The following is a 17122-nucleotide window of genomic DNA, read 5'->3' on the forward strand; positions in this document are numbered from 1 at the left end:
TATGGAAGTAAAAAAATGGAAAAAAGGAAATTTAAGACGAGAGTAAAAAAGTTTATTGTTTGAATGTGTTGAAGCTTACTAATACTAATGTATATCTGAACATTATTCTTGTTCCTTCTTTTTGTTTATTTCAAAAAAAGGCATTTTATAAAGCAAGATTTCGTGGAAAAAGTAATAATTTTGAGAATTTTTTATCACTTTAGTTGTTTATGGTACATGAAATTATGATTATGGCTCGATTACTTTATTAAGGTTAGGTTTATTTTGACTGGATTTCTTGAAAAATCATGTTGAATGGATGGACTTTGTATGGATGGAAATTTTTTACTGTTTTACTTATAAAATGGGGGGAATACTGTGTGAATTTGAAGGTTTTATTTGGGGTGTGTTGAGAAGGTCTGGAGTTTATAGATTGTTGAACATTTGAGGTAAATTATCCCTACACATAGGTAAGGATATTAGATAGGGCATCTACTCCTAAGATAGAAGAACCTATTTTGCCTCGGTTTCTATATGGAATAGAAGATAGGGTTTCTATATTTGGGAAGGATCCATAGGGCTGAGGACATGTTGAAGAACAGCTCTTACAATATGAAAAATCAATTTTTCACCTACATTTCCCAACTATGAAAATCAGTTTATGTTAATTTGAAAATTGTACACTTTTGTCAGTTTTGTATGAAAAAATGGAAATTTCCCAATTTTCACAATTTCGCAATTTTTGTATGAAAAAATTATAAAAATTGTAAAAAATTACAATTTTGATTGAGTGTCTGAGCCTTGACTTTAGTTGTTTATGGTACATGAAATTATGATTATGGCTCGATTACTTTATTAAGGTTAGGGAATATGGATGGAAGTGGGGGGAATACTGTGTGAATTTGAAGGTTTTATTTGGGGTGTGTTGAGAAGGTCTGGAGTTTATAGATTGTTGAACAGCTATATCTACACATAGGTAAGGATATTAGATAGGGCATCTACCCTAAGATAGAAGAACCTATTATGGAATAGAAGATAGGGTTGGGAAGGATTCATAGGGCTTAGGACATGTTATAACAACTCTTACAATATTTAAAATGGAAATTTCCCAACTTTAATTCCTACAACAGCACTTAGTTCAATTTCTTCAAAGCAGGTCCCCAACATTCACCACCATACCTACTCCGACCCCCTCCAACTTCATGAATCACTACAAAAAAATCACAATTGATTCAACTGGCATCTGTTGTGGTTTACTTGAGGAATTTTTCACTCTGTGTCTGTTCTTATCTGTTTATAATTAAATGAAAAAATTTTAATAGTTTTTTTTTTTTTTTTTTTTGTGAAGAAATTATAGCCACGAATATATATATTTTAAGGTTAAAGTTTCTTCTTTTTTTCAGCCAGGTAAAATTAGATTTTTTCTTGCTTTTGTTTAAATTTAGAACAATTTTTTTCTTTCTTTCTCTCGGTTTCATTGATGGAAATGGAGCTGGATTTTTTTGTTTAGATGAGAATTTATTGTTATGTAAGGTATTTTTTTTTAGGATGAAAGATTTTGTACTGATGAGAATGAGGTGGAAGGAAATGACTTTTCTGGTTGTTAGGCGGTAAATTTTTATGAATGTTTAGACGATTTTAATATTTCTTGACCTCATTTGGGGGTATTTTTGGATTTTTTGGGTCTGGTCGATGGATGAGGAAATTTATGGACAATTCTTAGCTTAACAGTGCCTTTTAAGATACCTAGGAGTTCTTATGGACTGATTCAAAACCCATTTGGCTTCCTCAGACCTTCTAAAAGCTCATGAGCATAACTACATAATTATTTAATCCTTTATAGACTCCCTAAACCTTCTAAATACACTTCACATCCTCAAACTCATCTCAAGAACCATCAAAACCAGTAAAATGGCCTTGAATCAAGCATTTCGAATATTTTACTTCATCTCATACCCAAAAAAGAAATGAAAAGTTCTCAGCGAGTAAATTTTGTTTTCTGTTGCTTGATTTCTTTTATAGATTTCGTGTCTCATTGATGAATAATTCATGATCCGTTTACAATTCACAGTTTCATTCGACTCACAATCTGTATGTGACGTTTGGATTTTGAATATTTTAAGGATGAAAGTTTGCTATTTTTATGACTTTTTTCTTTCTTTTGAGAAGCATATGTGGCTGAAGATTTAATGGCTTTTTTGGGGGGATTGGACTAGAATCAACACTAGCTTTGAAGTTCAAAAGCATCTCAAATTAGACTCGTTAAAGTAATAATCTTGAAAAATATCGCAATTCAAGCAAACCTTCATTGAGTAAAGCACTTCCATTCACAAAAGAAATTCAGCCTCGAGGCTCAGAATTTTCTCATTAACCTCAACCATTCAAGTGACTCCAAATAAATTAAATTAGAAATTCTCAGAAGTTCATTCAAACTTACACACAATTAGGTTTAAATGAACTGTATTTATAGAGTCGAAGTAGCCAAAATGTCGAATTTGAAGGATATAGCTAGTAATCGATGCCAATTAGCAGAGTTATTGGATTATGTCAGAAATATTGAAGCAAATATAAGAATTAAATCTAAATTGACCATTGTGAGGTATGAATGCCAAGTATAGGGTGCGAGCGGCTATGTATAGGTAGACATGGGTAGATATAGAGTTGGACTATAACATCCTTAGTCGAAATTCGATAAATTTTCCCTAATTTTCCTCAATATTCAGAGGTATCCTTGAAGATTTTCCTCAAATCAATCCCAAATTTTCACAAATTTTACTCACATTTTCTCAATAATCCTACAATATGAACAAAGTTTTTCCTAAAAAGTAATAATTTTCACAGAATTTTCATCACGTTAATTTCACATTTTGAAAGAAAATTTTCCTCAAAATTTCCATTAGTCTTCAAATTTTTCCTCAACTGTCTTGCTAAATTTTCCTCATTTTTCATTGACTTTTAATCGGATTTTTCCTAACATTCATCGAATTTTCCCATTTATACCCTAAATTTTATCACTTTTTCCTTTTCACAAAAACTCAAATTTTTTCCTCCAACAAAGAATTTTCTTTTTTCCTTTTTTTCTGAAAATGGAGAAAATTTTTTCCTCGTCCGTCACATTTTTAAAAATTTTCCCATCCTCAACTTGAACTTAATTCTCACACAGGCATTTTCCACAAATTTTTCACACACTTTTAATCCTTAAATTGGCAGTGAAAAAAAAAATTGTCAAATTTTCCTTCACTTTTGGACTTTTTTTTTGTTCTTTCTTTTTATTTTCTACGACACAGAGCAGCGCGGAGCAATAAGCGAGAAGGCATAAAGTGGAAAACTCGGAATGAGCGCGAGTTTTCCTCTGATTTTTCCCTTTTGGGTTGGATTTTTTGGGAAAGCTGAGGACTTTATGGAACTGGAAGTTGAGAGCTTTTTGTATGAATTCGCTCAAATTCTCTCCGAGATGTGCCGTACGGAGAGGAAAAATTGGAAATGGATGAAAATCATTATGGGGTCTTGTATGGCTTCGAAAAATCCTTCAATAATTTGAATTTTCAACTTTTTTTCAATATAACCTCAAAATTTTCACAATTTTTTAACTTAATAATTCACAAAAATTTCAAAAAAATTCACAAAATTTATGAAAATTCCACACAAAAAAGAAACTTTTTACATTAACAATTGAAAATTTTTTGCAAACGCTTGCGCATGAAATTTGATTCTTGCGCAACTATAAATACATCCACACACATCACCTGCTTCTGTTCAGTGCTTTTTTCATTGGAAAACTTGGAAAAGTTTCCAAGAAAATTTTACATTTTATTTTTATGTGTGTTATGGAACTATCTATATGCATGAAGATGGAAAATATGTGTATAAAGTAGATTGTGGATTATGGCAACGTGCATAAATTTTTAGTACATCGTTTTATTGATATTGAAATGATTTTTTTTTCTTTCTTTTCTTATTATTTTTATTATTGCATCATTTTTTTCTTGCTGAATGCTGAAGAGCTTTGGATTCTTTGTGCTTATCGGAAACGGCTACTTTTATGGATTCTGAAAAAGGGTTGTGAGATGTTTGTGCGAGGAATATTTAAATGCTTATTTTAACACTTTTTGAGATGGAATATACAGAATTTGAGGTTGTTACTGTTGGAGAATATACAATCAATCATTAGAAAAACAATTCAAACCTAGAATTGATTCAGAAGTGACTCAGAGCCAACCCAGAATGATTCTAGCTTCAGAAGATCAAACCTAACTTAGATAAGCTATCAGAAGACCTAAGCTAACCTATTTAAGCTATCAGCAACCAACCCTAACCTTGATCAGCTATTTCAAGACTAAATTGAATATAATATCATCAAAAATTAAGCAATAGATATTAAATTATCTTAGAAAATGCTCCAAATCAACCACTAATTCAATCAATTTTGTCCCATTACTCCCGAACCAAATCATTGCAATCCAAACATTGATCAAATAATCACGAACAAATGATATCTCAATAATAAGTTGAAATGTTGATTGATATTAAATTATCATTTTTTTTTCTCTTGTTTCTTCGTCTAAGAATATCCATAAATACACACACATAAGGCATTGGAAATGGCCTTGGCATTTTTACTATCATCGTGTGAATCATGCAAAATTCAATAGGAAGGAAAAATGAAATGAAAATGTAAGAAGCTTGGAAGGAGAGGAAAAAAAATTCTTGTTTTGGGAAATTTTCTTGACTAAGGATGGAGGATTTGAGCGCATTATTGCCATCTAGATGTCTTCGGGGGATCGTTAGATTCGGGAAAATCTGATTTTAATATTATTTGGGGCTGATAGTCTTTGGTTTGTCTCGGATTTTGTGTACTTTAGGTAAATTTAATGCTGATCGGTTTATTTATTGGTAAAATATTTTGTGAGGGCACCTGAACATTCATATTCTTGTGTAAAGGCTCCTGAACTTTGAAATTCTAGTGTGAATGCGCTTCAATTGTTCAAATCTAGTACAAAGCTTAATGAATCAGATAGATAATACTTTAAAGCAAGAATGTATCAACCGATATCCCACATAAAGTCATCATCACAACATGCAACAAAGAAGCTTGTCTCCTCCCACTTGATCCTTTCATAAAATCTCCCAGCTTTTGTTCGAAAATAAGAAAAAAAGTTTATCAATCAATTTCTATAAACAAGAAAGGGCGTCCTTCAAACTTTTCAAGTTGTCTCAATTTTATTCCACAATGTGACAATTTATGGCAGTTTATGTTATACCTTCAACAACCCACAGTTACTTTTCATTTTATCAGATATTAACTTGAACCCAAAAAATGCGGAATCTAAAAATATTTTTTGAAAATGTTGAAATAATTGCATGGTTTGTAGATATTTTGTCTGTTTGTCATCTTAAGGAACTTGTAATTTAGCAGGGACTTGTGACTTAGCAGAGTATTTTGACTTCGAGGGGACTGTGACTACTTAAACTTAAATATAAAATATGCGCTAAAGTATCTGTGAACATTTTAACCATATTATATTTAACTTTTCACTGCTGCCTACTCACATTTTAGTTACTGTTTGGTTTTAATGTTGACCGAAAGTTTTGTGAATGAAAAAAGGACAAAAGTCATAAATTTTAAATTTTAAGCACTTTAATTCTCGTGTCAGTTTTGTATTTTTAAGTCACAATTTAAAGACGATTCAAGGTGAAGCGTTTGAATTTTTAGGTTCGACTAATTAGCTTCATTCCTTAATCACTTGACCTTCTTGATGATTACAAATTTCCATCACAATCAACCCCTTTGAATATCGCAGATCATTATCATGATATATACTCAATATCAGGCAATAAAATCGCCATAATTCTTCCTTATTTCAAATAAAATCTCAATAGATTTTACATTTTAAGCTATTTATATTCAATACATACTATTTATATTAACATGAAGTCACGTAGTTGTAGAAGAAATTTAAAAGAAAAAAAGAATATTTCCAATATTAAAGGGCAGAGATTGAAGAAAGCCAATAAAATTGCAAATAATGAATGAATTCTCGAAAATTAGGAGCACAAATACAATCGAGTCGAGTAATCGCATTAAATCGAGTAATATATCACAAATGTGGAGAAGCATTTAATTGCATTTCCCATTTTGCCCCATAAATTCATCGTCCTTCACTTTTGATATGTTCACATTACTGTATATATGGATGTCCATGAGGCGATTTCGCGAGGATTTCTTTTGACTGTCTCGATAAATTCAAATTTTGTTACGGCTTTCAAAAATTCAAAATACTAAAGAATTTTCAAAAATTCACAAAAATCTCATGGAATGATCAAAGAATTCCTTACGAAATCCCTACAAGGAACCTTGACCACATCAGCTACACATGCTTACAGACACATATAGACAGTATATTTTAGTCTCAATATCTCACAATCACGTTTTATTTGCCATTGAAGATTTCCTTCTAATTTTTCCATTTCCATTCTTTTAGCTTTTTTATGCTTTTCGACGGTTATTTGTCTTCTTTAAGACACAAATTGGCACGTCACGAAAAAAATTTTAATGGATATAGTAGCAATAATGATGAAGAGTTTAATGATGACTTTTAATGGGCTACTTTGACGATAATGTTTGTAGTTTATGGATTACTTGATGGAGATTTTAATGGTAAGTTGATCTATTTTGAGGGAAATGAGTGAGATTTGAGATGATGTTTATAATTTTAGTATAGAGTAGCTTTAAAGAAAGCTTTTATTTCAAAAATTTTGAAAATTTTCTCCACATCAAAAAGTTTTTGACTCCGTAAATCCTCAAGTTTTGATATAATTAGAATGTTAAGGCTACTTATATGAGAAAAAAGTGGCAAACGTTAGGTAAAACTAAAATAAAATAGTTTAACTCAACCTGGTTTGAGATCTGAAATTCAAATTTTAAAAAAACCGTTAAAAATTAAATTTTAATATTAAAAGCCATAATGACTAGTTTATTTTGATCCCATCTAAAAATAATTTCATTTTCTTGCCGCATTTAAAAAATTTCTCATAAAAAAAATTCAATTTCATTCCCTTTTGTTAATAGAATTACCCCACCTTATATGACTCAACGTTATTTCATAAAATAATTTTCCTGTCTATTCATAAGAACAGCAAGCACAAAGTTTGAAAAGAAACGAAAATAATGAAAAATTCTTATCCAAAAACCGAGCAGTTTAGACCCTCTTACTGATCCAATTATCCAACATAATAAATCTTTAATTTCACACTTAGTTGTAAATATTTATAGTAAAAGTCGAACAAAACTTTCAAATTCAACATTTTCATGTTTATTGAGTACAAAAAAATATATATTCAAAGTGAAAAAAACTCGTAATTGAAGTAAAAAATCCTTGAAAAGATCAAAGGGAAGCTTTTAATGCACTTACGGATTTTTTTTCCATATTGTGTGAAGGTAAAGTTATGTTCGTTATGTAAATTGAAAATGTGGAATGAAAGAAACAAGAAAATAAATGAAAAAAAAAATTGTAAAGAAAATTACACTGAATTTTTTCGCCATATTTTTTATTCACAGTTGTGGATTTTTTACAGTTTTGCAATTCAAATTTTATGTTAAAGATTTTTATTAAGATTGTAGATTATTTTTGAATTTACTAGAATGAAATGAGTAAATTATTATATTGTTGGTACGAAGGATTCATTTTGAGGGGTATGAAGGCCTTACACAAAGACATCCAAGCCTAACATTAGCTTCAATAAATTATTCAAAACACAAAAAACAAGTTTTTTCAACTATAAAATCTCAGTAAAACTTTTCATCAGCATCTAAAGCTCAGCATCCCGCAAATCCCAAAAGTCATCTCTAAACTCTAAAATTCAACATCCGTACACATATATCACAACATAATACACCTACCATGCATGACATTCTGATTACAGGAAAGCTAGATTCATACATCTTATCATCCGTGCATGAAAAAAAGAGTAAGTTATGCTCTACGTGACAAAAGAAGCACCAAAAATATTTTATTTTATTTTAATGCACACAATTTACAATACAACTCACGCTCAATTGCTCATTTTTTTCATTTTTTACGTTTTACAATTTTTATTCTATTTTTTTGTTCCAGTTGAAACAATTCGAGGAAAAGTTTACACTTTTTAGAACAAAACAGAACGTGGAGAAAAGAATGTGTAATTTAATAAAGAAATTTTTAAATAGTTTCCTTCCCTTTTTGCATCATAGACCATTTGTATCGTCTAGTAGATGCTATAAAGTTATGTAATTTATAGTTTTTGTTTGCGAGACTAAAAAAAATCTTTAGAAATAAATCAATAAGTTTTTGAACTAGATCTATATTGAGATTGTGTTGTGGAATGGGAACATGTGGGAATATGTTGGGTATCTAATGGAAGTTTCAAAGATTGTAGATTAAGTGATTCTGATTTGAGTAGGATGTGGTCCGAGTAGCATTCCTATCTTCATCTTCATTAATCTAAAATCAATGAAAATTAATGGAAATTTTCATTAAAAATAACGGTTTTTTTTAATTTGAATTTCAAATTTCATACCCTGATAAGATTCATAATTCAAATTTAATTTTGTCAAACTTCTGCCACTTTTTTCAATCACATAACAGTTAAAGCTTTACATTTTACTTCAATTTGAGCTTTTCCGAAGCAAAAAGCTTTTCGAGGTGAAGAAAATATAAAGAAAATTCTAAAATTCAACTCAAATATAACCAATACTACCCAATTTGTCCTAAATTCACAATCGTACACAGGCCATACTGCATTTATCCACTCTCAACAGCACACATTTAACCCGTGCCAAGAAATACTACCAACATAATTAATTTCACAGTCAATTTGTACAAATGTGTCAAATTCATTCCAGCTTTTCACTCTATTTGTTCTCAATAACAAAAAAAAAAAGTCACAAAAGAAATTTTCCATGTCCTTTTTTCTTATTTTCTTTATTGTTACTGCCTCACCCACACCCAACCACACCACAATCTTACTTAATTTAATATCAAAAGCAAGAAAAAAAAGCAGCAATTGCTATGAGGTCAATTAAATTGTTCTTCTTATTCTTATTCTCTTCCACTTATTTGAAGAAGGTCAGGAAGAGGAAGGAGAAACTCGAATACAAAAGATGTTTACGCGATGACTTGATAAGCGCATTGTCGGTGTCGTTTGATTGTGGAATTGAATTGTGCGAAATGTGGGAAGCGATTGAGGGGATTAGTGATGCTGGGCGTATTTTATGAGAAATTATGGGCATTTTGTAAGAATTTTGGGGAATAAAGGAAGTCTTTTGGAGGATGTGGGAGTTAAATGGCAATGGCTGAGGTTGAATATGGGTTGAATAATGAAACCAAGTATGTCCTCTAATATTCAATTAGATAGCCAACCTGTATCTTCAGATACTCCATGTACACCCTTCTAATCAATTACCAAAAAGCCAGCACTCCTCCCAAAATTAACAGAAAAACCTCCGCTTTTGTTTCAAATAAAAATTTCAATTAGATTCAGCTACATTCTCAAATATCGTTCACAGCATTCATTTAGCTTTCATTCTAAACATTCTCTGCATGCATTGGCAGTTCTATTCGTTTATTTAGTCTACCTTAAAATGAACAGAGATGAAAGAATGAGCACGAAATTAAAAAGAAGCAAATAAAAAAGTTCTTGGAAAATGAAAAAAAAGGCATTGCATAATGGAGGTAAATTTTCATTACATTTTGAGTGAATAAATTGTGTTTAATTACAACTCACAGTATGTGGATATGGAAATGAGCATTATTCAATTGTAATGACCTGGGATTCAGTGCTATTATTAGGGAAAGTGCCTGTTTTATGTGCAACAAAGGAATAAGCAAGTTAGCTTATCCAGCTATCCAGTCACCATTCCAATTTTAATCAACACCGCCATCCCTCAAACTTTCAATTCCATCCTAGCTCACTGTCACCAGCATTTGTCAACATTTCGTTCATCCACACCTTAATTTGCATTCAGAAACGTGTTCACATAGTTTTCGTATCAAATACAGCTCAATTCAGCACCGAGCGAATAAAAGGGAGAAAAAAAAAGTTCACAGAACGACAAAATGCAAATAAAAGGAAGGAAAACAAAAATTCAATAGACGCTCAAGTTGACATGAAATTCAGTGAAGCATTGTTATAAAGTGGATGTAATTTTGTTCTAAAGATAGTAAGAGATAAGGAGAAATGTTGAAGGAGATGCTGTATAGGTTTGAAGAATACTAGAGTTTGATGAACTATAAGGAATTAGGTGAAAATTTCTTCCACTTCGAAAAGTTTTTTTTGTATAAAATGGAAAATTTTAAGGTTTTGATAATTATTTTGATACAGTTTAGTAGAAAAAAGTGGCAAGCATTGATTGTCTTTATAAATCTATCATCGATTGCTTTTGAGGTTAAGTTACAAAATTTAAATTTCAAAAAACCGTTAGATCTAATAAATTTTAGAAGCGCACACAGCACCCAAACCATAAACAATACATTTCCTACTTCTCCCTTTATCACAAAATGCATACATAAATGAAACTATTTATGCAATTGCTTATCAAAAACACACCAGAAAGAAAGAAAAAAAAGCTGTTCTCATTTCTTTAACTGTATTTGAAAGTGCAATGCACATTTTATTTCTGTTTATCCCAAAAAACAAGAAGAAGAGAATAATAGAATCAGCTAATCTGTATTTGTATAGCTTACAGAACTGCACACCATTCTCGTCTACAGTTGTGTATGAAAATTTTATATATCTCGTCTCTCACTTTGACGTCATCAAGAATATACTTGAGAATATCTATACCGAAAAAAAAAATATTTGAGAGAGTGAGAGAGAAAGAGAGGAAAGAGAAGCACTAAGGAACGGAAATGGAATGTATGTCAACTGAACTTGATGATGATTACAAAACATATTTCTGTTTCGGAGATAAAAGAAACATTTTTTCGATTTTTTTTTTTTATGATTTTAAAACATAAGTCCACGCTATAAATATCAATGACGTCATTCATGTGCTAATTTCGACAGGATCATGGCTATATGGATGTATTTTGCTGTTGATATAGACGCATTTCAGACATAATGGACTAGAATGGACTAAGTTGGATTAAAGAGGACTAGATTGAATAAGAATAGACTAGATTGGACTAGATTATACTAAATTGGACTAGAATAGACTTAATTATACATTACTAGACTAAACTAGATAAGACAAAATGAAGCAAATTGTATCCAAAAACCATTCCTATTCAGGAAAATTTGCTATCAAAATCTGAGCATGAGAGTGAGAGAAAAATTGAGAAGCAGAAAAAAAATTCCAATAAGAACGAAAATCGATTTGCATTTTTTTTCCTCCTCCGTTCCGAAGGTTGTGCAACTAATTATTAATCATCGATTTGTGTCTCTCGGAATGAAAAATTTATAAATAAAGAAGTGAAGGAGAAAGAAATTGAGGAAGGAAGGAGGTCAAAATGTGCAAAAAAACCGCGTGGAATGAGTGACATAAAAAAATTCCAATTTACATTCTTTTTCTTGCAGTGATGGTGTGTGTCTGTGGCATGATTATGGACTTCTGATTGTATGGATGGGTCTGGACTGTCTGTGGTGCTTAGAATTGTGGAATTGATGTGGATCTAATATTAGGCATGTCATAAATTATTAAAGCTAGAAGTCTAGCTTAATGTACTATGCATTTAAGTTTGAGGGTTGCTTAATCAATCGGATTTTTATTTAAGATAGGACTTTATTAGAATTATCATATTCGATTATCATAGGGGGCTCACCGACTTATAATATATTGATATGAGTCCAATTTGGAGACCATAAAGCATTTTTTGATAGGCTGTGTCTTTGAAATGCCTCAGATTAGATTAAATGTCAGTGTAAATTTTGAAGTAGGCTGGCCAGAATTTTTTGTGTAATTTGAGTAAAACTGTATTTGAAAGGAATACAGACTGTCACAGTAAAAATGGGCAGCCTTAAAAATTTCTACAATTTAATCAAATCCCTTCCAAGAAAATTCAATAAAATTAAACAGATAACTTCAAGTGCCTGACACTTCTATTGCAAAAAATGCCCAAATTATCCCGTCATACTAATTCAATCACTCAATAAATCAACATGTGTTTAAGCTGTTCAATTTGTATTTCAAAAATTTGTGAACATCAAAATACAATTTCACTTCCTTGTGGTCATTTGTTCCATAAAAAGTGTGCAATGGACTGGTACCGAAGTGGATTGCACAACAATTGTGCATACTGTCGTCAAAGCTTTGATATTAGAGATGTTAGGGAACATACTCTAACGTTTGTTGAATGCTCAAAGACGAGGAATCTTCAGGAAAAGATTAATAAGCTAAAGATGGAGAAGCGGTCAAAGACAAGCCAGACTCAACAGAACCAATTGAATGAACAGTTAACGCAAGACAATTTCAGGATTCGCACGGCATTAAATGATTCTCAGGATGTAAGTAGATTGTGGAATTGCAAAAGTGAGTCCGATATTGACCAAAACTTTTGCCAAAAATGGGGATATGATGTCCCAGACCTGCACTGCAAATTACTTTCTTAACAATTTTCTTCTAGTTAAATTTTGGACTTCTAGTTCTTGCAAGTGAGATGCTAGACTTTACAGTTGATGAGCTCAAAAGCTTACAAGGATATACTGACAGTCATGCGGAAGTCTACAAGTCATTTTTGACCCAAATAACTCAATATATCGACACTTATAATCAAATGTAATTAAACTTCTTATTATTTTTAATATTCATATTAAATTTAACTTAATTACAGTCAATAAGGTTTGATCGTATGGAGTCAGGGGCTAGATATGTTCCTTTCTCTAATATACCATACAGAGTGGCTACAACATGCCCCCAAGAACTGTTTATTTGCAGAAAATCTTTGATCTACCTCAAAATGTATTAAAATTCTCTACACATTGACACAATCACTCACACCATTAACAACTCATGTCCATCATATCTTTCACCAACACAATCAAACACGTAAAAAATTTTTCACACAACCACAACTTTAATTTGAAAATTTTTTTTATCTCATTGTGTAAAAAAATATTTCAATTTTAATTTTCATGAATAAAAAGGATTTTCAACTCACAATTTTGATCGTTCGGCGTAGATTGATAATCCAACAAGATGAATCGGTGGGGCAGGATAGCTGTTGTTGTTGATTTTCAATATAATTTTACACAAAAAAAATTATTAAAATTTACTTCAAGTTTTCTTATTGTTTCGGGGCGATAAAAATCCACTGTCTTGCCACTTTTGCCTTTATATCAACAAAATATTGAAGCGATGAAGAGTCTGAAGACACAAAAGATAAAGAAATTGTTCAGCACGATTGGGTATGAGAGCCTGTCAACTCTTAAAATCGACAATTTAATATTTTTTGGATAATTTTTCAGAGCTTATCAACTTAGCACTTGATGATCAGGACTGTTCAGCTTGATTCAATGCAAGAACCTGTCAACTATTACACTTTCAAAAATATTCTAATGGGTCTCTTAGGTCTCTTATATCCCAAACATAAAATCACAATGTTCAGCCCGATCGGGTGCAATAACCTCTCAGCCCGTTTCACAAGGGTCTGTCCATACACAAATGAACTTCACTATCGATCGCACTTTTTTCTCTCCATCCACAGAGAGGAATTTTTTCTTTTCACAATTTTTGAGTTTCTATGAAAAAATAACAAAAAAAAATTTTTTTTTCACTTTGCACAGCAAAAAAAAAAGTCCAAAAAATCCACAAAATTTAAAAGAAATTTTTTAATTGTGAGGAGAACTAGATATATAGATATACATATATAATTTGTATGTGTGTTATTATTATGTGACCTTTTTCCGGCTTACAAACTACTCGCATACGCACACGATGCGTTCACATCATTCATTGATGACGGATAGATCACTAAGATGGTGAAATTGTTCACTTTAAATCGCTTTTAATGCATTAAATTTGACTAATTTTTTGCACTTTTTTATTTCTTTTCGTGTGGCAGCGACAGGGAAAAAATTTTCAGTAGAAAACGTTCAGTCCTCCTGACGTTTTTTTCATGATTTTATGTGGGGCGATGGACATTTGGACTGATGGAATTTGAATTTTTGCGTACTTGTTGAGGATGGATTCGCTGTGTGATGGAATGTTTTGGGATGATTTGGAATTTTTCGGAAGAATTTTAATAAGTCTATGGGGTATTTTAGGAGTTTATGGGGATTGTAATCTCAAAATTACATTCTTTTTAGTTGACATAGAGAATTTTGATGGTAAATCTTAAAATAAAATTGCACAAAAGAAATGTCATATTTGGCAATCCATAAAGATGCCACTAGTATGAACTAAATTTGAATTTTCAAAACTCGTTAATTTTTGTATGAACATTTAAGACATAACAATGAAATTTTGAGGATACGGGAACTTCCTACCCATCTTCCCCATATGTATCTACAACAATCTACAACCATCAATACTCACAAGAACATTTAAATTGCCATTATGCTCCAAATAGCTAAACTTCTCCTTCAATTTACAGAAAACCTCTCTAAAATCAAATAACGGTCAAAAAATAAATTCAAATTTTTTTTTACCAGGTTGCTACTTTGTTTTTGTTTACAAAAATATTATTGTAAAATCTCTGAGAGAAGTTTATTACAAAATTTTAGTAAATAGACGGTTTAGTGGCGTTTAAGTGTTATAAACAAACAGCTGTGATAGTAAATTAGTAAGTTGAAGTGAAAATCAACGAGAATTCATCAAAATAGATGAAAATTTTTGTGAAAAATCAAAATATTAAAAAAAATTGTGCAAATAATAATTTGTGGTCGATTTATCTCAATTATAGAGCAATATTGTTGTGGATTGAACATTAAGGACGCAAAATGGGTGAACGAAAAGGTAAGAAAGTGATTAAAATGTGTTAAAATTAATTTTCTAAACTTGATGATCCAGGAGTAATTATTTATGGATTATGTGGCAGATTTGTTAGTTTCTGTTGTGTTATGTAGCTTAATATGCTTTCATTTGAGCATTATTAAAACATATTTGATGATCCAGTCATGAAAACTCAAGAAAATATTACTTACACTCTTCTCATTTCGATTCATTCTAGGTCAGAACAAGTACTATCCGCCAGACTACTTCAACAATCCAAAAGTCATGGCAAAAGGTCTAGATGCATATCATGGACATCATCGACTTCGTGAGCGAGGCAAGAAAGCTCATATTGGAATTTTGGTCATTCGTTTTGAGATGCCATACAACATTTGGTGTGAAGGATGCAAGAATCATATTGGAATGGGTGTCCGTTACAATGCTGAGAAGCAAAAGGTCGGAAATTATTATTCTACGCCGATTTATGAGTTCAAGATGAAGTGTCATTTGTGAGTATTTGAATTTCTTAACTGAATATTCATTTAAATATCAAATTTAATGCACAATCCTTAATAACTTACTCATTTATGCTCCACAGATGTGAAAACTACTTCGTCATCAAGACAGACCCCGCTAATCTCGACTACACAATCATTTCCGGTGCTCGACGGCAAGAGAATCGATGGGATCCAACACAGAATGAGCAAATTGTACCAGAAACGAAGGAAACACAGCGCAGACTCTTCGATGATGCCATGTATAAGCTTGAACATGGCCTTAAAGACCAAAAGGCTTCAGCAGATGCCAAACCAGCCATTTGCCGGTTATACCAAAGGAATGATGACGTCTGGAAAGACAATTTTGAGGCTAATTTAAAGTTACGAGCGCAATTTAGGAAGTCAAAGAAGGAGGCTAAGGCTGCTGAGGATGCAGACAATAAAATTTTGTCACGTACTAGTCTGGTTGGATTAAGTTTACTGCCTGAGAACGAAGAAGATCGGCAATTGGCAAGTTTGTTGAAACTGCACAGCACAAAAAGCATTCAGGACAAGTCACGAGAGAAATTTAAGGAAATTATGGAAAAGCCAGCCCTGCCTAGTGCCACGATTGTGAGTAGCTTTTATGGAATGAAGAAGGAGAAGCTTTTGAGTCAAAAACCTGCAATATTGGGGATAGTGAAAAAGAAGGAAGTGGATCAAGAGCCAGTTGAGAAGAAGCAGAAGATTGAGCCTGTGACGTCATTAGTTGCTGCTTATAGTTCAAGCTCTGAGGAAGAAAACTGAATAAAATTTGAATTTTTTGTACATTTTAATTTATTTTTATGGATTTAAAAGTTTTCAGAACTGCTTACTAATTAAATATAGGCTGAGTAAAATATGTCGAACGTATTTTAACGATTAGTAAACAACAACAAGCACTTATTATGGAATTAATTTAAATTTGTTATTATTTAATGTCATAATTGAAGTTCTTACCCCTCCTTAATATGTTTTATCTGTTCATTACGTCCATATAGTCTTTCCGTCTTGCAATGGCTAAATTTATGTAAAATTCCGATAAATGGAAATCCATTGTTACCATGAAATGTCACAGCTAATTCATAAAGCCTTCGTCGATGCCATCGGAACTTGATCACATAAAATATTAAAATTATGCATAGATCAAGCAACATTGACTGAAAATCAAACATTTTTATTTTTCACTTCCACTTGCTTACTGTTCTCAGTCTGAAAATTGACTAAGTTGGCAGCATGTGATTCCCACAGATATTTATAAGTGTTAAGTAAGTTACAGATCCCTTCATTATGTGATCAGTAAAAGTTCAGAGATCTTTTGAGTTTACTCATTAGCATTACTTCCAGTTACTGGTTTTAAAGTCCTAATTTGATGTCACTTGTAGCTAGATATTAAGTTATAATTAAATAAACGCGTGTAAAAACCAGTTATTGATGTCGATTAAGATAAGTTAGAAGTATGAATATAATTGGACGCTGGGATTTTGTGAAGCTATTGGAGTTAGCTAAAGATTAAGAGACCTATGTAGGTAGAAATTGAGACGAGAACACTAAACAAATGAGCAATTAGTCAACACGCATAGCTGTCAACACTAAATTTTATAATATTCGTCAGTATATATAACTGACAGTGAGCATACCCAAATGATCATAAGTATCAATCAATATAATTGAGTAAGATCAATAGTTAATCAATACATCGAATTATATTGAAATAACATTT

The 17122-nt window shown here is 31.6% G+C and overlaps 3 protein-coding genes across 9 annotated transcripts in view; 2 read left to right on the forward strand and 1 right to left on the reverse strand.

Annotated features, from left to right (window-relative positions):
• PMCA (plasma membrane calcium-transporting ATPase 3) overlaps positions 1–14049 on the reverse strand; it is an 82475-nt gene extending 68426 nt beyond the window's left edge. For 3 of the 6 annotated variants that reach the window (XM_070647336.1, XM_070647308.1, XM_070647318.1), the window contains exon 1: positions 13113–14047. The gene's annotated coding sequence lies outside the window, so the exon portion shown is untranslated. Of the gene's footprint in view, positions 1–2759; positions 3237–13112 lie in introns of those variants that run through there. The other 3 variants (XM_070647327.1, XM_070647280.1, XM_070647299.1) reach the window with 3 other exon arrangements.
• Rnf11 (Ring finger protein 11) lies at positions 12105–13163 on the forward strand. The gene is made up of 3 exons (XM_070647348.1): positions 12105–12459; positions 12579–12730; positions 12786–13163. Exons 1-3 carry the CDS (start codon positions 12115–12117, stop codon positions 12790–12792), a joined length of 504 nt encoding a protein of 167 aa, XP_070503449.1. The 5' UTR covers positions 12105–12114; the 3' UTR covers positions 12793–13163.
• Positions 14050–14611: 562 nt separating the features above from the next.
• LOC139095847 (coiled-coil domain-containing protein 130 homolog) lies at positions 14612–16196 on the forward strand. 2 transcript variants are annotated; one of them, XM_070647372.1, is made up of 4 exons: positions 14612–14735; positions 14856–14908; positions 15123–15393; positions 15483–16196. In XM_070647372.1, the coding sequence occupies exons 2-4, from the start codon at positions 14893–14895 to the stop codon at positions 16165–16167; spliced, it is 972 nt and encodes a 323-aa protein (XP_070503473.1). In that variant the 5' UTR covers positions 14612–14735; positions 14856–14892; the 3' UTR covers positions 16168–16196. The 2 variants fall into 2 exon arrangements, with proteins under 2 accessions (XP_070503473.1, XP_070503483.1); XM_070647382.1 differs by lacking the exon at positions 14612–14735 and having other exon boundaries at positions 14742–14908.
• The last annotated feature ends 926 nt before the right edge of the window (positions 16197–17122 follow it).

Source organism: Chironomus tepperi, unplaced genomic scaffold, assembly GCF_022539635.2.
Source record: "Chironomus tepperi strain 1889 unplaced genomic scaffold, CSIRO-AGI_Ctep_v1 contig_34, whole genome shotgun sequence".
In the NCBI taxonomy this organism is placed as follows: Eukaryota; Metazoa; Arthropoda; class Insecta; order Diptera; family Chironomidae; genus Chironomus; species Chironomus tepperi.

What these genes read in the sequence shown, in the direction of transcription:
- Rnf11 (XM_070647348.1), top strand. Translation starts at nt 12,115, where the DNA reads ATGTGTTTAAGCTGTTCAATTTGTATTTCAAAAATTTGTGAACATCAA. An exon ending in CATTAAATGATTCTCAGGAT is followed by an intron (nt 12,460 to 12,578) that starts GTAAGTAGATTG and finishes ATTTTCTTCTAG; the next exon opens with TTAAATTTTGGACTTCTAGT.
- LOC139095847 (XM_070647372.1), top strand. An exon ending in TTCAAGATGAAGTGTCATTT is followed by an intron (nt 15,394 to 15,482) that starts GTGAGTATTTGA and finishes TATGCTCCACAG; the next exon opens with ATGTGAAAACTACTTCGTCA.